General features: G+C 38.4%; 1 protein-coding gene across 1 annotated transcript; it reads left to right on the forward strand.

Annotated features, from left to right (window-relative positions):
* Positions 1-344: 344 nt before the first annotated feature.
* LOC122648664 lies at positions 345-5267 on the forward strand. The gene is made up of 7 exons (XM_043841883.1): positions 345-496; positions 2630-2773; positions 3167-3234; positions 3353-3403; positions 3527-3586; positions 3719-4174; positions 5104-5267. Exons 1-7 carry the CDS (start codon positions 373-375, stop codon positions 5140-5142), a joined length of 942 nt encoding a protein of 313 aa, XP_043697818.1. The 5' UTR covers positions 345-372; the 3' UTR covers positions 5143-5267.
* The last annotated feature ends 10496 nt before the right edge of the window (positions 5268-15763 follow it).

Here is a 15763-nt window from a genome sequence, read left to right on the forward strand (position 1 = left end):
GTGCGAAGAAAGCACTAAAGTTCGAAATTCTCGCAGGGGTAAAGCCGTCAAAGACTCAAATACCTCAAAAGGGCTATCTGCTCTGTTCGTAATTTCTGAGTCATCTGAGTTCCTCAATCATAGAAGGAAAAGGAAAGTGTTCAGGAATCAGGATCGAGCTGGACTGAAACTTCCCTTAAATTTCAATCCATCGATATTCTTCGTCTAAAGGGTTTTTGTCTCTTGATCATTTAAGTCCTTTCTCTGTTCTATTGGCCGGCCCAATTTCCAGTTGCCATTGTTTCCCTTTCGTTTTTTTCCCCCTCACTTTAGTTGTAAATCTGAAATAATCGTTTAAGGGGGAAAAAAAAAAGATTTGCTTCTCCAGAGAACATGAGGGGTGGTACGCATGGCAAATACAGAAACCCTTGCCTGACAATGCATCAACCTTGGGCTTCGCTTCTCGTTCACGGCATCAAGCGCATCGAAGGAAGATCATGGCCTGCTCCCATCAGAGGTACTGGCGGCGTAACCTTTTAAAAGCTTAGAACTGATAATTTCTCTTCGAATTTCGAGCTATTGCTAAGCCTCCTAAGTGTAGTTCTTGTTCGGTGGTAAGTCCGGATATCAGTGACTTGGGAATTTTTAACCAGGACTGCTCTAGAAAGTTGGGTTGCACTTTGTTCGAACTAGACATGCCTTCTTTATTAGAATGAAGAACATGTTTCACACTCCACTTGTGCTGTTCCTGTTTGTTAATATTGTTTCATTTGTTTTAGCCTTTCTGTTTTGGTGACAGCGAACGTTTTCTAGGTCTGGTTTAGTGGTTTATAGCCCGTACCTGTATATTCTTCTTTTTCCATTCTGAATTTGTCTTTTTTTTTTCCCAATTATGCTGATTTCTGTATATGGATTGCTTTGAATTGGAAATTGATAGGAGTATGACATGACTAGCCCATGTGAAATTTTGCCTTTTAGTTACAGGTTTTTCTTATCATTGAGCTCCTTCATCGTTTCTCTTTTAAGGGAAGCTGGGATTGAGTGGAAGGTAAGTTTGGGCACCAACCAGCAATTTTGAGATAACATGGACTTTGGAATTTATACCTACCACCACTAGAATCTTTATCATCAAGCACTGAATTAAGAATTTAAGATCAGCAGGCATAGGCAAAAGGAATAACAAAATTTTCATTTACATTTCAAGTTTCCACAGATATTAAATCTGCTCCTGGATTAGTTTCCATATAATCATTAACTAATCAGGGAGCAGAATTTGTGACAGTGGAACAGATCACATACAAGTAACATGTGGCAGCCTAAAGACGTCTCATAGTTCACACGAAAGCCATCTCTGAGTCTAATATAAAACTATCATTGGTGCAATTGCCAAAACAAGGAAAAAACATTCCTTACCCACTAATCTACTTACCACATTACCCAAAGATAGAAAGAAAATAGGAAAGAGAGGGTAAGCAGGGGAGTAGACTATTTATTTTCTTCTTTTTTTGGGGTTGGGGGTATGGTAGTTGGTATGTTAGGTACATACTGAATATTCTCCCTCCTTGTGGAGCCCCAATTTACTTCTTAGTAAGTGTGTTTTTTTTGTTGAATTACTGCTTAGTGAGTTGAATTGCCCTTTTCAATCACCATTTCAATTAGACCAAAATATTGAACGACTTTTGTCAGTATTCTCCCCCCCCCCCTCTTATCCAATAGGCATACACATTTCAAATACTTGAAGGTAGATAGCTAAAACTACTTTAAACTTGCCAGGAAAAAGATGAATATTACATATGTAGAGAAAAAAAGGCAATAATTTATCATGATATATACGAATTTAGTTGAATGAGTCAGAAGTATTGTCTAATAGAAAACAAAAGTTATCTTTCCATCTGATAATTAAGAAACATAGACAAATTAGCTTTGATAAAATTTATACACTAGAAACCTTTATTCATTGAATTGTCTGAAAGAATGAGTTGAGGCAACCTTATGATAATGTTGAATTTTAGAAGTAAAGAAAATATGAAATTTAATAAAGAGAACAAGTTTCAGGGAAAAATTTTCAAACAGCTTGGAGGTTAACATGAAATTTTTCTTAGATATTAGTACTATTAATTAACACAGTTTCTCATTTGTAGGGATTTACTGTAGAAAATGATACAGCGAGAAAGAAAACCACAACCGCAAACAGTTGCATTGTTGTATAGCTACAACACTACAGCCATAGAACTCCGTATCCAAGGAGTTTGACTGCCAACTGCACTGCCACAAGGCAGTTATAACTAGTGTGCTGCAAAGCTTTCCAGGGCATGGCATCTTGCAAGCCCTCCTTGTTTGTTTCCTTACTGTTTCTTTTTCCATTTATTGTATTTACATGAGGTTCTCTGCTTTTGTGCAACGGTAAGGTTGCTCCATTGTGACCAAGTGGTCACAGGTTCGAGTCTGGAAACAGCCTCTCTGCTAAAGCAGGGGTAAGGATGTGTACATTATGACCCTCCCCAGACCCCGCAGTGGCGGGAGCCTCGTGCACTGGGTACGCTCACATGAGTTTCTCTGCTTTTCTGTTTTTTAAATTTGCAATTCAGACTTTTCTACATGTTTTCTTTTCTTGAGATGAAACTGAATATTAAAATTTCGTCTTTTGAAGGCCGACTTTGGATTCATGCTGCTAGTAAGGTTCCTGAACCAGCTACCATTAAGGCAATGGAGGACTTCTACAGAGAAATCTATGCAGTGAATGGTATTACAGACCTCAAATTTCCTGAGCATTATCCAGTTTCAAGACTTTTAGGTATTTAAAATAGCCTCTTTTTTATTGAACCAACTAAAACAATACGTTTCTCTGTCTCTCTTTTTTATGCTTTTTTTGGACTATATAATGCTGATGTTCTTCATTGTAGAACGCATACATTAATTTCGAGCAGCTATCATAGTTGAGCTTTTCTTCTAATAAAAGTTAACTTGGTTGTTTATGGTTGTGGAGGGGAAGATGTATATTTTTCAAACTCTTCATATGTTAAAAATTGTCTTCACTTACTGTTTGTTCTTTGAAAAACATGTTCTAAATTTTGTAAAATAGGATCTAACTGTAGGGTAACTTGAAAGGGGGAAAGTCTATAGAGTAGAAGTTCCTATTTAAATATCTAGATTTCTAAGGATTTCTAATCCTACATCCTTGAGACAGGTTGTGTTGAAGTAGTTGGGTGTGTCAAATGTGAAGAGCTGGTGAGCTGGGAGCAACTTCCTGAAGGGGTGTGTGCTATTCTTTAATTGCACTATTTACGTTTCAATATATCAATATGATAATGCGTTTTTGTTTGATCTCATTTATTGTTCTCTAGTTTTACTTAATATTTAACGTTGTTCACAGGTGAGGTTGGAAGGGCAAACAGATTTCTGTTGGCTGTGTGAACAGCCACAGGTATATTTGCAAACTAAAGTTCTACAACTGACATAAGTTGATAATTTTATGCTGAGAATCCTTTTTTTTTTTTCTTCTGCATGTGCATTTTTGATTGAGTGGTTCATTTCTCAATTGAAACAGAAATTGGTAGTTCCATTTGAGATGCGAGGTTTTCAAGGAGTTTATAACCTGGAAAAGAAGGTATCTAGGCTGTTGGTTGACATGCTTGTCTTTTTCTGTCCTTCTATAATAGTGTTAAATTCAGGAGAACTTGTGTTTCCATGGTTGTGAATTGTGATGCTTAGTCTCTGTGTTCTTTTGGCTTTGTCATAGATATATGAGGCAGCAGTTAGAGGCCTTCGTCCAGTTGATGGTCCACTGCCTGTAAAGTTCCCACTTCCAGATCCGCGGGATCCTTTTTCATTGAAGCCAGGATCACTTACTGCATCCTTTGTTGGTTCAAAAGCAACTGTGGATAAAACACCAAGTCTCACTGCAGCCATAGCTGGTGCACGAGCAGCAGCTACACAGTTTTCAAAGAAGGAGAATAAGTACGAAGCTTCTATGGTCCAGAAAGAAGATGCATCAGAATGCACAATAACAAGTCAGTCAGAGGATAAGATTATAGAAGAGGGTAGAAGTGTATCTGGAGATGAAATATCTAATGAGGAATCATCTGCAAACACTTACAAAAAACGGATTAGAAACATGGATTATAAAGGAAATAGCAGCAACCAAAGTAATGGTACTATCAGAGATTCGAACCAACATTCCATAGCTGCTTCTAAGGTCAATTCTTTGAATCTTGGACTTGAATCCATGCATATTAATGCCCTCATTCTTTGTGTACATAAAATAAATCCATGAATGTATAACTATGCATGCCAAAAATTTCGTAGATTTTGAACCTTAGATAAAAAATGTAAGGGATAATCTTGGTGTAACCAGGGTGGTGACAATAAGTCGTCACCATCCTATGTGACACAAGAAACAAAGACCAATCCCAGATAAGACAAAAGTCATTAATGAGGGTAACTTTATCGTTACCCAAAATACCTTATAGTATGGGGCTTCGAGCCGAGAGTTCTTGGTGCCAAGCTCGGTGTAAGCAACCGTGGTTACACCAAACAAAACCCAAATATAATCTGATTGCATCTGTTAAACTACAAGAGCCGCTAGTAATAGCAATAACTTCTTTTGGCCCCCATAGCAGCATCTAGGAGCATCTGGAAAGGGAGAAAATTAGTCAAAACCTGATTGTCATATAAGTGATGCACTTTTCAGTTGCTTACAACAATAGTGTTTGGGGTTTTGAACCTTTGATTATGGGATCCTTTGCACCAGAACCTGCTAGACCATCTAGTGCAATGATTTATTACTTCAAAGACTTTTCCCTGATTGCATACAAAATTCTTTAGGAACAAGAAGTTAAACAATGAAGGTATTATTGACAAATGTGTCATATGTGAGAGTATCAAGTTCCTCGTCACAGTAGCTAAGATTGATAGTGCATGTTGCTTAGAGGTCAAAGATAATGGCGGTAGCTAGGCTTACTTTAGATCAGATTGTAAAACATTTATAAAATGTCATGTTTATTATTATATTTATCATATGAGAATGTTATATTATTACACTTTTTGTTTTTTTGGAAGATTTGTATTATTACACTTGACAACTGAGATTGTACTTGCTTCCTGACGGAATCTTTGAATATACAGATTTTCTCGACAGCAATTAGGGGCATTAAGCCAGCATAAGTATGAATGTGTGATAACAATCAATGGGTTCATATATTGTTATCGATTATTGGGGATGAATTGCTTCAAGTCCATTGTTTGAATGGGACCTTGTTCCTTAGCATTGCACATGGAGATCAGGTGAAGTCACAATCCAATTGTTGAGGGCTCTTCTTGAGGAACCAGAAATGAAGTTGTACACAATATTTTCTACGGGGATCCTAGTCTATTTAATTGTTATGCCTTTTAGTTTCAAGCTTGTGGAGACAATAAATTATAAGAAGTTATTAGGAGAGTATGTATGTATGAGACTTGATGTATTTGCTTTCCTTAATGCATTTTCAGTTAAGTTCATGAAAGAACAAAAGGTACACTCACTGGTAGAACTGAAATTTCTTCTTTAGACCCAGACTTTGAAGCCGGTCAGAACCTCAATTGAAGCATCAATGACAAAGTAGCAGTATCGAATACACAACTGTAATTTCTAGACCAGCCTAGGCAACCGTACGATTAACACCCTGAAATGTAACCCAAATCAATTGCAGGCAGTGCTGTTTTACTAAATGTGGTTCAACCATGAAGCAGAAGAGCCAACCCTTTGTCAGTTCCCCTCTCTTACAGTCTCGGATACGCAAGAAGGCAATGGGTGAATTTTCTGTTGTCAGAATATCTACCCATCGAGATTCAAAGTAGTCAATCCACTAAAGAGGTAAAATTGAGGTCGATCAACCGGTGATCTGCTACGCTCTTGCAACCCCTCAAGTTTAGCAACTCCAACCTCTTACACAGGGATAGTTTCTTGATAACATTACTGCTTCAGATTCTCAGCAAACCGATCCTACAATCATGGAGAGACCATCTCAACCAAATTAAAGAAATGATTGAAATCATGGAGTCAATTATTCTTCCTCAACATACGGTATAAATACAAGATAAATTGTTAAACTTTCATGGTATTATTAGAGCCACAGGCCTTGTCTTTCTAGTAAGGTCCATTATTCATTATTTTTCCCTCAATGGCGAGTTCGTCTCCTTGTCCCACGACAAACCTTTCCAATCAGGTTGGTGTCAAACTTAATGGCACCAACTATCTCATTTGGAAGGAACAACTCGAACACATCTTCATCAACCGGGATCTAATGGAGCATATGGTGATGGTTCCACAACAGCCCCACTATCAACCTTCTCTTCATCCTCTGATGTAAATGACTACAATATCACCACTGCGTCCCCAAACCCTACCTTTCATACGTGGAGAAAAACAAACTATTGTGTGTGTCTCGAATTTTTGTAGCTATCTCGAAGATTGACCCGCTCCAACAGTTTTTTGGTGGCGATCGGAATGGGATTTTCGGGGGTACGGTGGCAAAGCCTCACAGTACGGTACGACCAGCTGACCTGATGCATCGACCCACTTAGAAGAGTATTTATATGTTTTTGTCTTGTTGTATAAACAAGTGAAATAAGTGACATTTGAGGATTTTCAAGTTAGGGTTTCTGGGTGAGAGTTCTTGCGGCCATTTTGGTTTTCTTAAGAGATCTCTATTGTAATCTTCTTCCATTTTTACATACTGAATCATATTCAGTTAGTTTCGCCCATAGATGTAGCACATCAAATTGGACTGTAAACCACGTTACATCTGTATGTCATCTTTGCTTGCTCGGTTTTATTTCTTCATTTTGTTGGTGTTTGTTTTAGCACAAACCATTTTGTTAGAGCATATATTATTTTTACTTTAAATGAGTCGCTTTCCTTTCACATCCTTGGACTCAAAACCTCAAAGAAAGTATGGGATACTCTTGCTAAACTCTTTCAACAATAATCCATAGCCATAAAAACTTACCTAGGTAATAAGCTTCAATCAACTCAAAAGGGATAATCTTCTATCACCGAGTACATCCATAAACTCAAATATTTAGCTGATTCTATTGCAGCCATTAATGAACGAGTGAAGGATTCAGACCTATACTCTTAATGGCTTAGTACCTAAATACGGTTCTTTCATCATCACTATCAAAAGCTACAACCACCCCCATCTCGTTCTCGAACTTATGTGCCAAATTTTTCACTCTAATCCTCAATGTCATTCCTCCATAAAATGCCAAATTTGGACATACTGCCAACAAATGTTACTTCAGATACTTGGAGAGCAGAAACAACAATGTGAACAATACTACTTAGACCTTTGCTGGTCTTCCCATCAATCCTATTGGACAATCTCAACCCATAGCTCCTTTTCATATGGACACACAGTGGATCCCAAATTCAGGGGCTAACTCTCATATGACCTTTGATCCTTCAGTGCTGTAACAGTCCACAAACTATTCGGGTTCTAATCAAGTCTACATTGGTGATGGTAAGAGTATTCCTATATGTTGAAATTATTTATCTACCTGTGTCGCCCTTTAGATAGTCTGCCGTGTTAGAGCTCCTGTTTGATATACATATTATTTTCTCTTTTTCTTATAAGGTTGGCTTTTTAGAGGAAGCGGTTCCAACATGGTATCAGAACAGGCAGGGGTCACGTTATCGAATCCCCCTGGGAGAGGGCAGGTATTAAAATTATTTATCCACCCATGTCCCCCTTTGGATAGTCCGCCATGTTAGAGCTCCTGTTTGATATACATATTGTTTCCTCCCTTTCCTACTTTGTCCAATATTGCATCAAAGTTAGCACTCAACAATGTGTTTGTGGTAGCCCATTTTGCTAAGAACTTGATATCAGTTTCCAAGTTGACTCGTGATAATAATTGTGCAGTTGAATTTTTTTTTTGGGGGTTTCTGAGCAAAGGATCTACAAATAGGACTGAAATTTTTATAAGGACTAATTAGGGGTGATCTCTACACAGTACTAGCAACATAGGACTCCCCAAAGAAAAGCTTCATGACATTTCTTGGAGAAAGAGCATCAACAACAATAAAGCATCAACATTTGGGTTACCCATCCTTCAAAGTTCTTTAATCACTCATGACTAGAGAAAATTTTGGATCCTCTAATTTCCTCAAGTGGAATAAAATTTGTGGCCTGCTGTAGGTACTAGGGGTGGATTTTCGCATCTCTGTCCCCTCTTAGTCTTTCTCTCTCAGGAGGGTGGGATTTCTATTTATGTTAAGGAGTCACCACCTAGATAAGGGTCTAGGACTCATACGTCTCTCAAATGGAGTCGCCACTGTAGGTGCCAGGGGGTGATTTTTGCACCTCTGTCCCCTCCTAGTCTTTCTCTCAAGAGGGAGATTTGATTGGGATTTCTATTTATGTTAAGGAGTCACTACCTACATAAGGGTCTAGGACTCATACGTCTCTTAGATAAAGTCGCCACTGTAGATGCCAGGGGGTGGATTTTCGCACCTCCGTCCCCTCCTGATCTTTCTCTCGGGAGGGGAATTTGGTTTCAATTTATATTAAGGAGTCGCCACCTAGATAAGGGTCTAGGACTCATACATATCTCTCCTCTCGGGGAGAGAGAGTTTACTCACAATAAATAAGGCAAGAGTCTTCCTAGATTTTTAGGTAGTTTCAAAGTTATGTGTTGGAAGCATTTATACACCTAGCCCTGCTCGATCGGAGGCCGGTCTCTTTCTATATAGACCATTCACATTTATATTATTTATTACTAGCATGCATCATAAAGTAATAATTAGTCTAATCCTAGTCTAGGTAACTAGGCTGAGTATTAGATATATAACATGGGGGAAAAGAGGGGGGGGGGGAGATGATTGAACCTGGGCATATTACTGCCCAGAGGCCCCAGACTGCCTAAGTACCCTTACTAGGAATCAAGCTGAATGTAGTTCAAAAGCATTTTGAAAACAATTATATGTTATACTTAGCATGGGAAGGTACTAAAAATAAATAATATAAACCTACATATTTCGTTTGGAAACTCGAAAATCTAGGAAATACCTTGATCGTAAACCCATGGCAAAAGATTCTTTTTTGGCCCTCTTTGTTGGTAAAGTAAAGCGTACTGAAAACTGGGCGTAGCTTTAGACATTTTAGGAGTTATCTCACTTACTATGGTGATTGGGGGAATTCGTTGACGATGACCATGTGTGTAACAGGATCCCCATAAAGATTCCTTTTGGGACCCGGATTGGTAACCAGAGTATATATTTTCATTTGGGCAGTACAATGGCATATGCAAGACAGTTATTTAAAACATTTTGAAAATCATTTAGGTAACCTTTCAATGTAAGCAAACATATTATTATTTTGAAAACCCTAAATTGGCATTAGAACGACATATATAAGGGACTTTGGACTACTAGAAATGATATCTAGAATAACATTTAAAAATTAAATAAAGGAGGGTGTGGAAACTTACTTATTTGTCCAAAAAGGGCTTGGTCTAGTCGATTGGGCGGAATTTTGACGCTTTTATGACAACTTTTGTAGAATTCTGACTCCGGGGATTATTTTGGGGATTTCAAGAAATCTCCCCGATTGGCTCTCAACAAAGCGAACAATCAGTGTGCAAAAGAATGGACGATTGGTAAAGATTAGATTAGGGGTGAAACAAGGCTAGTTTTTTTAAAACCCCAGTCCAGCTTTGAGTCCTCTTAGTTCAGCCCATGCCCAACTCTACCCTAAGGTCCGGCTGAGATATCTCAGTCTAGCCCAGCTTAGCCCGACTCGGCCCTGATTGACCCTGATCCGGTCAGATTGGGCTGGGCTGGCTGGCACAATTTTTTTTACCATTTGTCCTTATGTGCACTAAAGAAAAGAAAAAGAAAAAATGAGACACCATCAATATTAATCATTTTTAAAATAATAATAAAGGCTTAAAGCTTTAATCGTAATATGTACTAATCAATATATGGTTATCTCAGCCCCGTCCAGGTGAGGTCTGATTCCATGATGGCTATTCAGACTCTGCTGGGCAAGTGCATGACTCCATGGTATACCATTGGGCTGATTAATGGCATGGGGACATTCTTGAACTACAGGAGCGTTTTAGATCCTGCATCTTTGCGCATCGCATTAGAGAGTTGAATGGGTGTGCGGATTTCTTGGCTAGCTTCCTTCATTCATGTCAGGAAATTCATTTTTGTATAGATAGTCTCCATGAGGCTCTCTCCGTTCTTATACGAGATGATGTGCCAATGGGAAGAAATTCTTTAGGATGTAAATCCCTATCTTTTTCCCTATTATTATAAATTATCCTTTTTTCCAAAAAACAAAAAATATATAGTTATCTAAATGAGGTTGAGCTCAGCTCGAGGCTTCAGCCTAGGCCAGTCTGGCTTGGCCTGGCCTGACCTCGGGCCTGAAAATCCTAACCCAAGCCCACCCTGCAGGACAAAAAGCCCAGCCCAGATCCTGTTTGAACTCAAGCCAAGCTCGGATTCACAAGGCCAAACATACACTCAATTTCACCCTCTCTCCCTGATGTTGGTCCACTCAATTTCAACCCACTTAATTTCTAAGTGGGCGACTATGTTCCCCATTGTGGAATTTGGGGGTCTTCTTTTCTTAAGAACCTTCTTGGTTTTGGAAAGCAATTTTTGCCCGGATAAAGGAATAAATTCCTTCTCTTTGTGGGGGTACTTGTAACCCCACCCAAAAAAAAAAGCTGGAAATGTACTTCGAAGACTCCCATATATATGAGTTATGACAATAAATCACGACTTTGTAAAAATGATGGCAACAGATCTATGTAAACAATGGAACTTCTTTTAAAAAAAATTCCTTTTATTTCTAATAATTCTAATTAGGGCTGTAAATGGATAATCGAAAATCCGAATTCGATTTCCATCCATATTCGTTTAGAGATATCTGGAAAAAAATTCATTTAGAAAAAAGAATTTGAATACTTAATAATGAAAAATTAAGTGAATAATAATCTTGAGGGTTTTTGAAGATTCAACAGGTTGTAGAATATTAGGAAAAGAGAATCATGACCTAAGAGATATGGATTGAGAACGAATTGTATCCGCTAGGGGGAGGAAGGTCTAGGTTATACAAGGTAGAGTTGTAAATGGATAGTGGAAAATCTGAATTCGATCTGCATCCAAATCCATCCGAATCCGTTTATAAGTATCTGTTTTCAGCCAAGGCATATTATCCGATCACATCCGATCCGTTTACGGGCCTAATTCTATCTAATCGATCTATACCTTTAGCTCTAATAGTATAGACGCATAATTATATATTTACATAAATGCGTACAAGCATATATATACGGTAAATACATACATACATGGATATAATGCACATACCTAACCCCAAAAAAAAAAAAAAAAAAAAAAAAAAAAAACATATAATGCACATACACGAGAGAGCTAGCACTGGAGATCGTCATGCTAAAATTTCTCCCAACCTACTACTAAACCGGATCCCACCATGCATGAGTTGTTGAACAAGTGGGACTCCCTCACTCGGTACAGTTTGGAATTTGGATGCCAATCCATCCATCCATATATAAAAAGTGGCAACCCACTCCACTCTGCTCATATATTCACCATCGATAGTTCAACCAGCAGCAGCAGCAGAAGAAGAAGAAGATGTCTTCTCTTCCACTTCCACACTTGACGTTGATGCTCCTTGGAGTTCTGGTTGTTGCCGTTACTCTCTCCAACGCCAGTCGTCCTGTGTCATCGATGGAAGATAAGGTTTCCTTCACCAGTACTGAAGAACCGCCTCTAATACACAAGGCATCAATCCCCACAATGACACTCCAACATAAGAAGAAGTTTCCTCCACTAGAAATGCTGCCGCTGCCGCTGCCGCATCATCATGGCCACAAACCCAGCTACCCACCAAAGCAAGGTTTGTTGCCCTCCCGCGACGACACACAACAACGGATCTCCACCGCCCACAAATTAACAACTTCATATAATCACAAGCCTTCACTGCCTTATCCTTTCTTTAAACAACCCTCACTGAAGCACTTCCCCCTACCAGCAGGGATGAAACCACTACCCAAGTTGAAATCTTTATTACCAGCACCGCATTACAAGAAGCCACGGACAATTCTTCACAGGCCACTCTACAAGCTCAAACCTCCATCTGCTACTACTATCCACCACCTCTGATTCTGAGTAGATTGCATCACTGTGTCGTGTCTTAGACAGATAGCTAGCTAGGTCTAGGTCTTAATAAGAGGATGTAACTGAAGGTGCTCGATCACTATTTGCAATGTAGTCAAACTTTCTACGTGTTAGCTCTCTCTCTCTCTTCCTCTCTTTTTTTTGGTTGAAAATGAAGGTGATTGCTTAATTTCTCGTAAGATGCAGTGGCATTGAATTAAGAAACTGACAAATTCATGACGATGAAAAACCCAGTTAATCACGGACAAAATTTGGCTGCTGCCCGGGTTGCAGCCATGTTCCCGCTGCCCCCAATCGTAGACCCTAATTTGGAATAATCCCCTTCTCTTTTGGGTTCTTAAATATTTCTTCATGTTTTAATATTTTTTTAAGTCTAATACCTGTATATAAGTCAGATGTTGGAAGGGGAAGCTCCTTAATATATTATGAGCGAGGATCATGTCCTTGTATAAGTACCATCCAAGGTCCTCAAGGCCACTAACATGGAATAGGGGTGTCAATAGGTCGGGTTGGGCCGGACCTACCTTAAACCCTAACCCAACCTTAGAGGCCTTAACCTAAACCCTAACCCGATTCGACACTGCTGAGGCCAAGAAACCCTCAACCCAGTCCTGACCCTGCCAGGGTTTTTCCTGACCCGACCCGGCCCTGATTGACCGTGATAGGGTCGGGCAGGGTCAAGTTGGCCCTGATTGACCCTGTCATGACCCTGACCCTAACCTTGATTTTGTCTGTAATTCCATGTGCCTTTAGGGTTTTTTTTGTCTTTTGCTTTTTAATTTTTTTATTAGACTATATATATAAATAAATATTAGATCAAAATATATATATATATCATACTATTATATAAAAGCACGTTGTGGCAAATCTTTCAGTTATCTATTCTACCCTTCATTTTTATCTATAATTCCATCTTCTTCTCATTTTTTCTCCCGTCTTTTGTTAGTATATTCTTTTTTAAAATTGGTATCCTTAGTTTTTTTTTTATTTTATTTTTTCGTAATTCTTAAATCCGTTTTTTATGACCGTAAATCTGTGGAATCCCATTCTTACCCCCCAAAAAAAAAAAAAACACTCTCTCTAATCAAAACCGACACAAGTCAATTCTCACCGTTTTAACAATCGATAGAGACGGATGAGAATAGTAAACAAATCAAGAATTTCGAAATTCAAGCAAGGGCAAATCAGTCATTGTGTATTTAAAATATGTTGACGGCAATTCCCTTTCCAACACTACATAAAGGCCACCGAAGAACTCTTCCTCTTCCTCTTTCACTCTCCCTTCGCTCTCTGATTTTCTCGGCAGAAGCACAATTCTTCCCGGCATTCAGTCGAATACTTGGTCTTCACCGGACTTCCGTTTAAGGCTTACCGAGTTTATCGCCGGAAAACACAGTCGTGTTGATCCTGAAGTGAAGAAGACGAGGGATAGGATGGAGTGTTGTATTGTCTGCTCTTCCCGATGACGTGAGTGGGGGAGTGTGTGTGTAAGAGCGGTAGAGAGAGACATGGGGAAGGTAGGTTTTTGTTTGGCAGTGAGTTGTGCGGTGGCGTCGTGTGCGATCGCGGCTATACTGGTGAGCCAAAGAGTGAAGAGTAGGCGGAAGTGAAATCGTGTGGTGGGCATATTGAGGGAACTGGAGGAAGGATGTTCAACGCCGATAGCGAGGTTGAGGCAGATAGTTGATGCCATGGCTGTTGAGATGCATGCGGGATTGGCTTCTGAAGGTGGGAGTAAACTCAAGATGCTTCTCCCATTCGTCGACAAACTCCCAGATGGGTAATAATCTGGTCTCATTATGTTAGATGTACTAAGTTTTTTTTTTCTCTCTTGCCTGGATTTCTGATTTGTGGGTTTCGTTCTGAACATGGAGACGATTTATCGAATGGTTTCTTTAACTTATTTTCATTGTTCTTCTCCGGTCCGTCTAATACTTTATCAAATATTTAGTTTTGGGTATCCGTTTCCTTCTTTTTTTTGGGGGTAAGTTAGGTGTTGGTTCTTTAATGCTTTATGTTGTTTCTGTATTAAGCCTTCACATTCGTTGTGCCTCCCCTTCTCCCCACGAGATGTTGATACTAGCCTTATATATTTGGTAGTAATTATCAATTTTTAAGATATTATTTAGTTTATAAATAATTGATTGATATTTCTCCTGTTGTTTTGAGTTTACATTGGAATGGTTTGTTCTTTCTTATTCTTATTATCTTCCCCCTCTCTGAACGGTAAACTTTTTATTTTTTTGGGAGGTTTATTTTTGCATTTTTTTGCTATTGTGGTGTGTAGCTGTCGTTGGTGTTAGTCGGACTATTGTCCGTTTAATGTGAACCTCTTTCAGGATGTTGCTTCACTGCCTTTGTGGTAATTATTGGGTTTGAAGTACAGTTTCTTTTTTTCCCCCTTTCCTCTATTACTTTTATGCATTTTACTGTTGCATTTGCTTACGGTGCTATTCTTTCTGAAACTGGAGTCTCTTGTTCTTGTTTTTCCTTTTTTCTTTAAATGGGATATGAGTTTACTTTTTATTTTCACTCTTTTTTTATGCATTGTTCTTGAATGTACCTCTTGCAGATTCCCAGACCTCCACCCAACTGCAAATCTGTGTTCTGTGTATTCCACTGTTTACTTTGGTTGACTTGAAGCAAATGAGCGAAGAACGATTTGTCACTTGTGTAGACTTTTAGGATCTTGTCATATACTTTCTCATTGTTGTACTGCATTTCCTTTATTAGCTGTATATCTCCTTTGCTTTGATTGCTGTTTTCTACCTAGCTCATACTTTCCCTGTTTGTGTTTGTATGTTTGCATTGGGTTGATCAGTGCTCAAATGGATTTTACAATTTTTTCCTCAGGAATGAAGAAGGAACTTATTATGCACTCGATCTTGGTGGAACCAATTTTAGAGTCTTGATGGTTCAGCTAGGGGGTACAGAGTTAAAGATAATGGGATTCGATCGTTTAGCAGGAAAAATGTTCGTCCCTTCGAACAGGTAAAAGCACGTTGTGGTAAATCTCCCAGTTACCTATTCTACCCTTCATTCTTATCTAAAATTCCATTCTTCAATTCTTAATCTTTATGTCATTCTTTCTTATAATTTCATAATCTTAGGTACCCTTAGTATTAATTACTGTTTGTAATTAGTGGCAAATCTTTCATTTACCTATTGTACCCTTCATTCTTATCTAAAATTCCATTCTTCAATTCTTAATCTTTATGTCATTCTTTCTTATAATTTCATAATCTTAGGTACCCTTAGCATTAATTACTGTTTTTAATTAATATTAATATTAATATTAATAATATTTATTATTATTTAAAGCAAATCTTTCAATTGCCTCTTTTATCCTTCATTCTTATCTTAAATTTCAATTTTCATTTGCCAATTTTATCCTTCTCTACAAGTTCCTTTAAATTTTTTTCTTTCTTAAGACGATGGAACATCTCTCTGCATAATCTACAGGTTTGTAATAATCATTATGATTCTTGTAAGATTTCATAGGTGCCTCTAGGTGTTGTCTTGGTTACTTGGTTTATAGATATGATGGACTTTCCAGTCAGCTAAGAAGGCTTTAATTGTGCAACTCCATTC

Source organism: Telopea speciosissima, chromosome 1, assembly GCF_018873765.1.
Source record: "Telopea speciosissima isolate NSW1024214 ecotype Mountain lineage chromosome 1, Tspe_v1, whole genome shotgun sequence".
In the NCBI taxonomy this organism is placed as follows: Eukaryota; Viridiplantae; Streptophyta; class Magnoliopsida; order Proteales; family Proteaceae; genus Telopea; species Telopea speciosissima.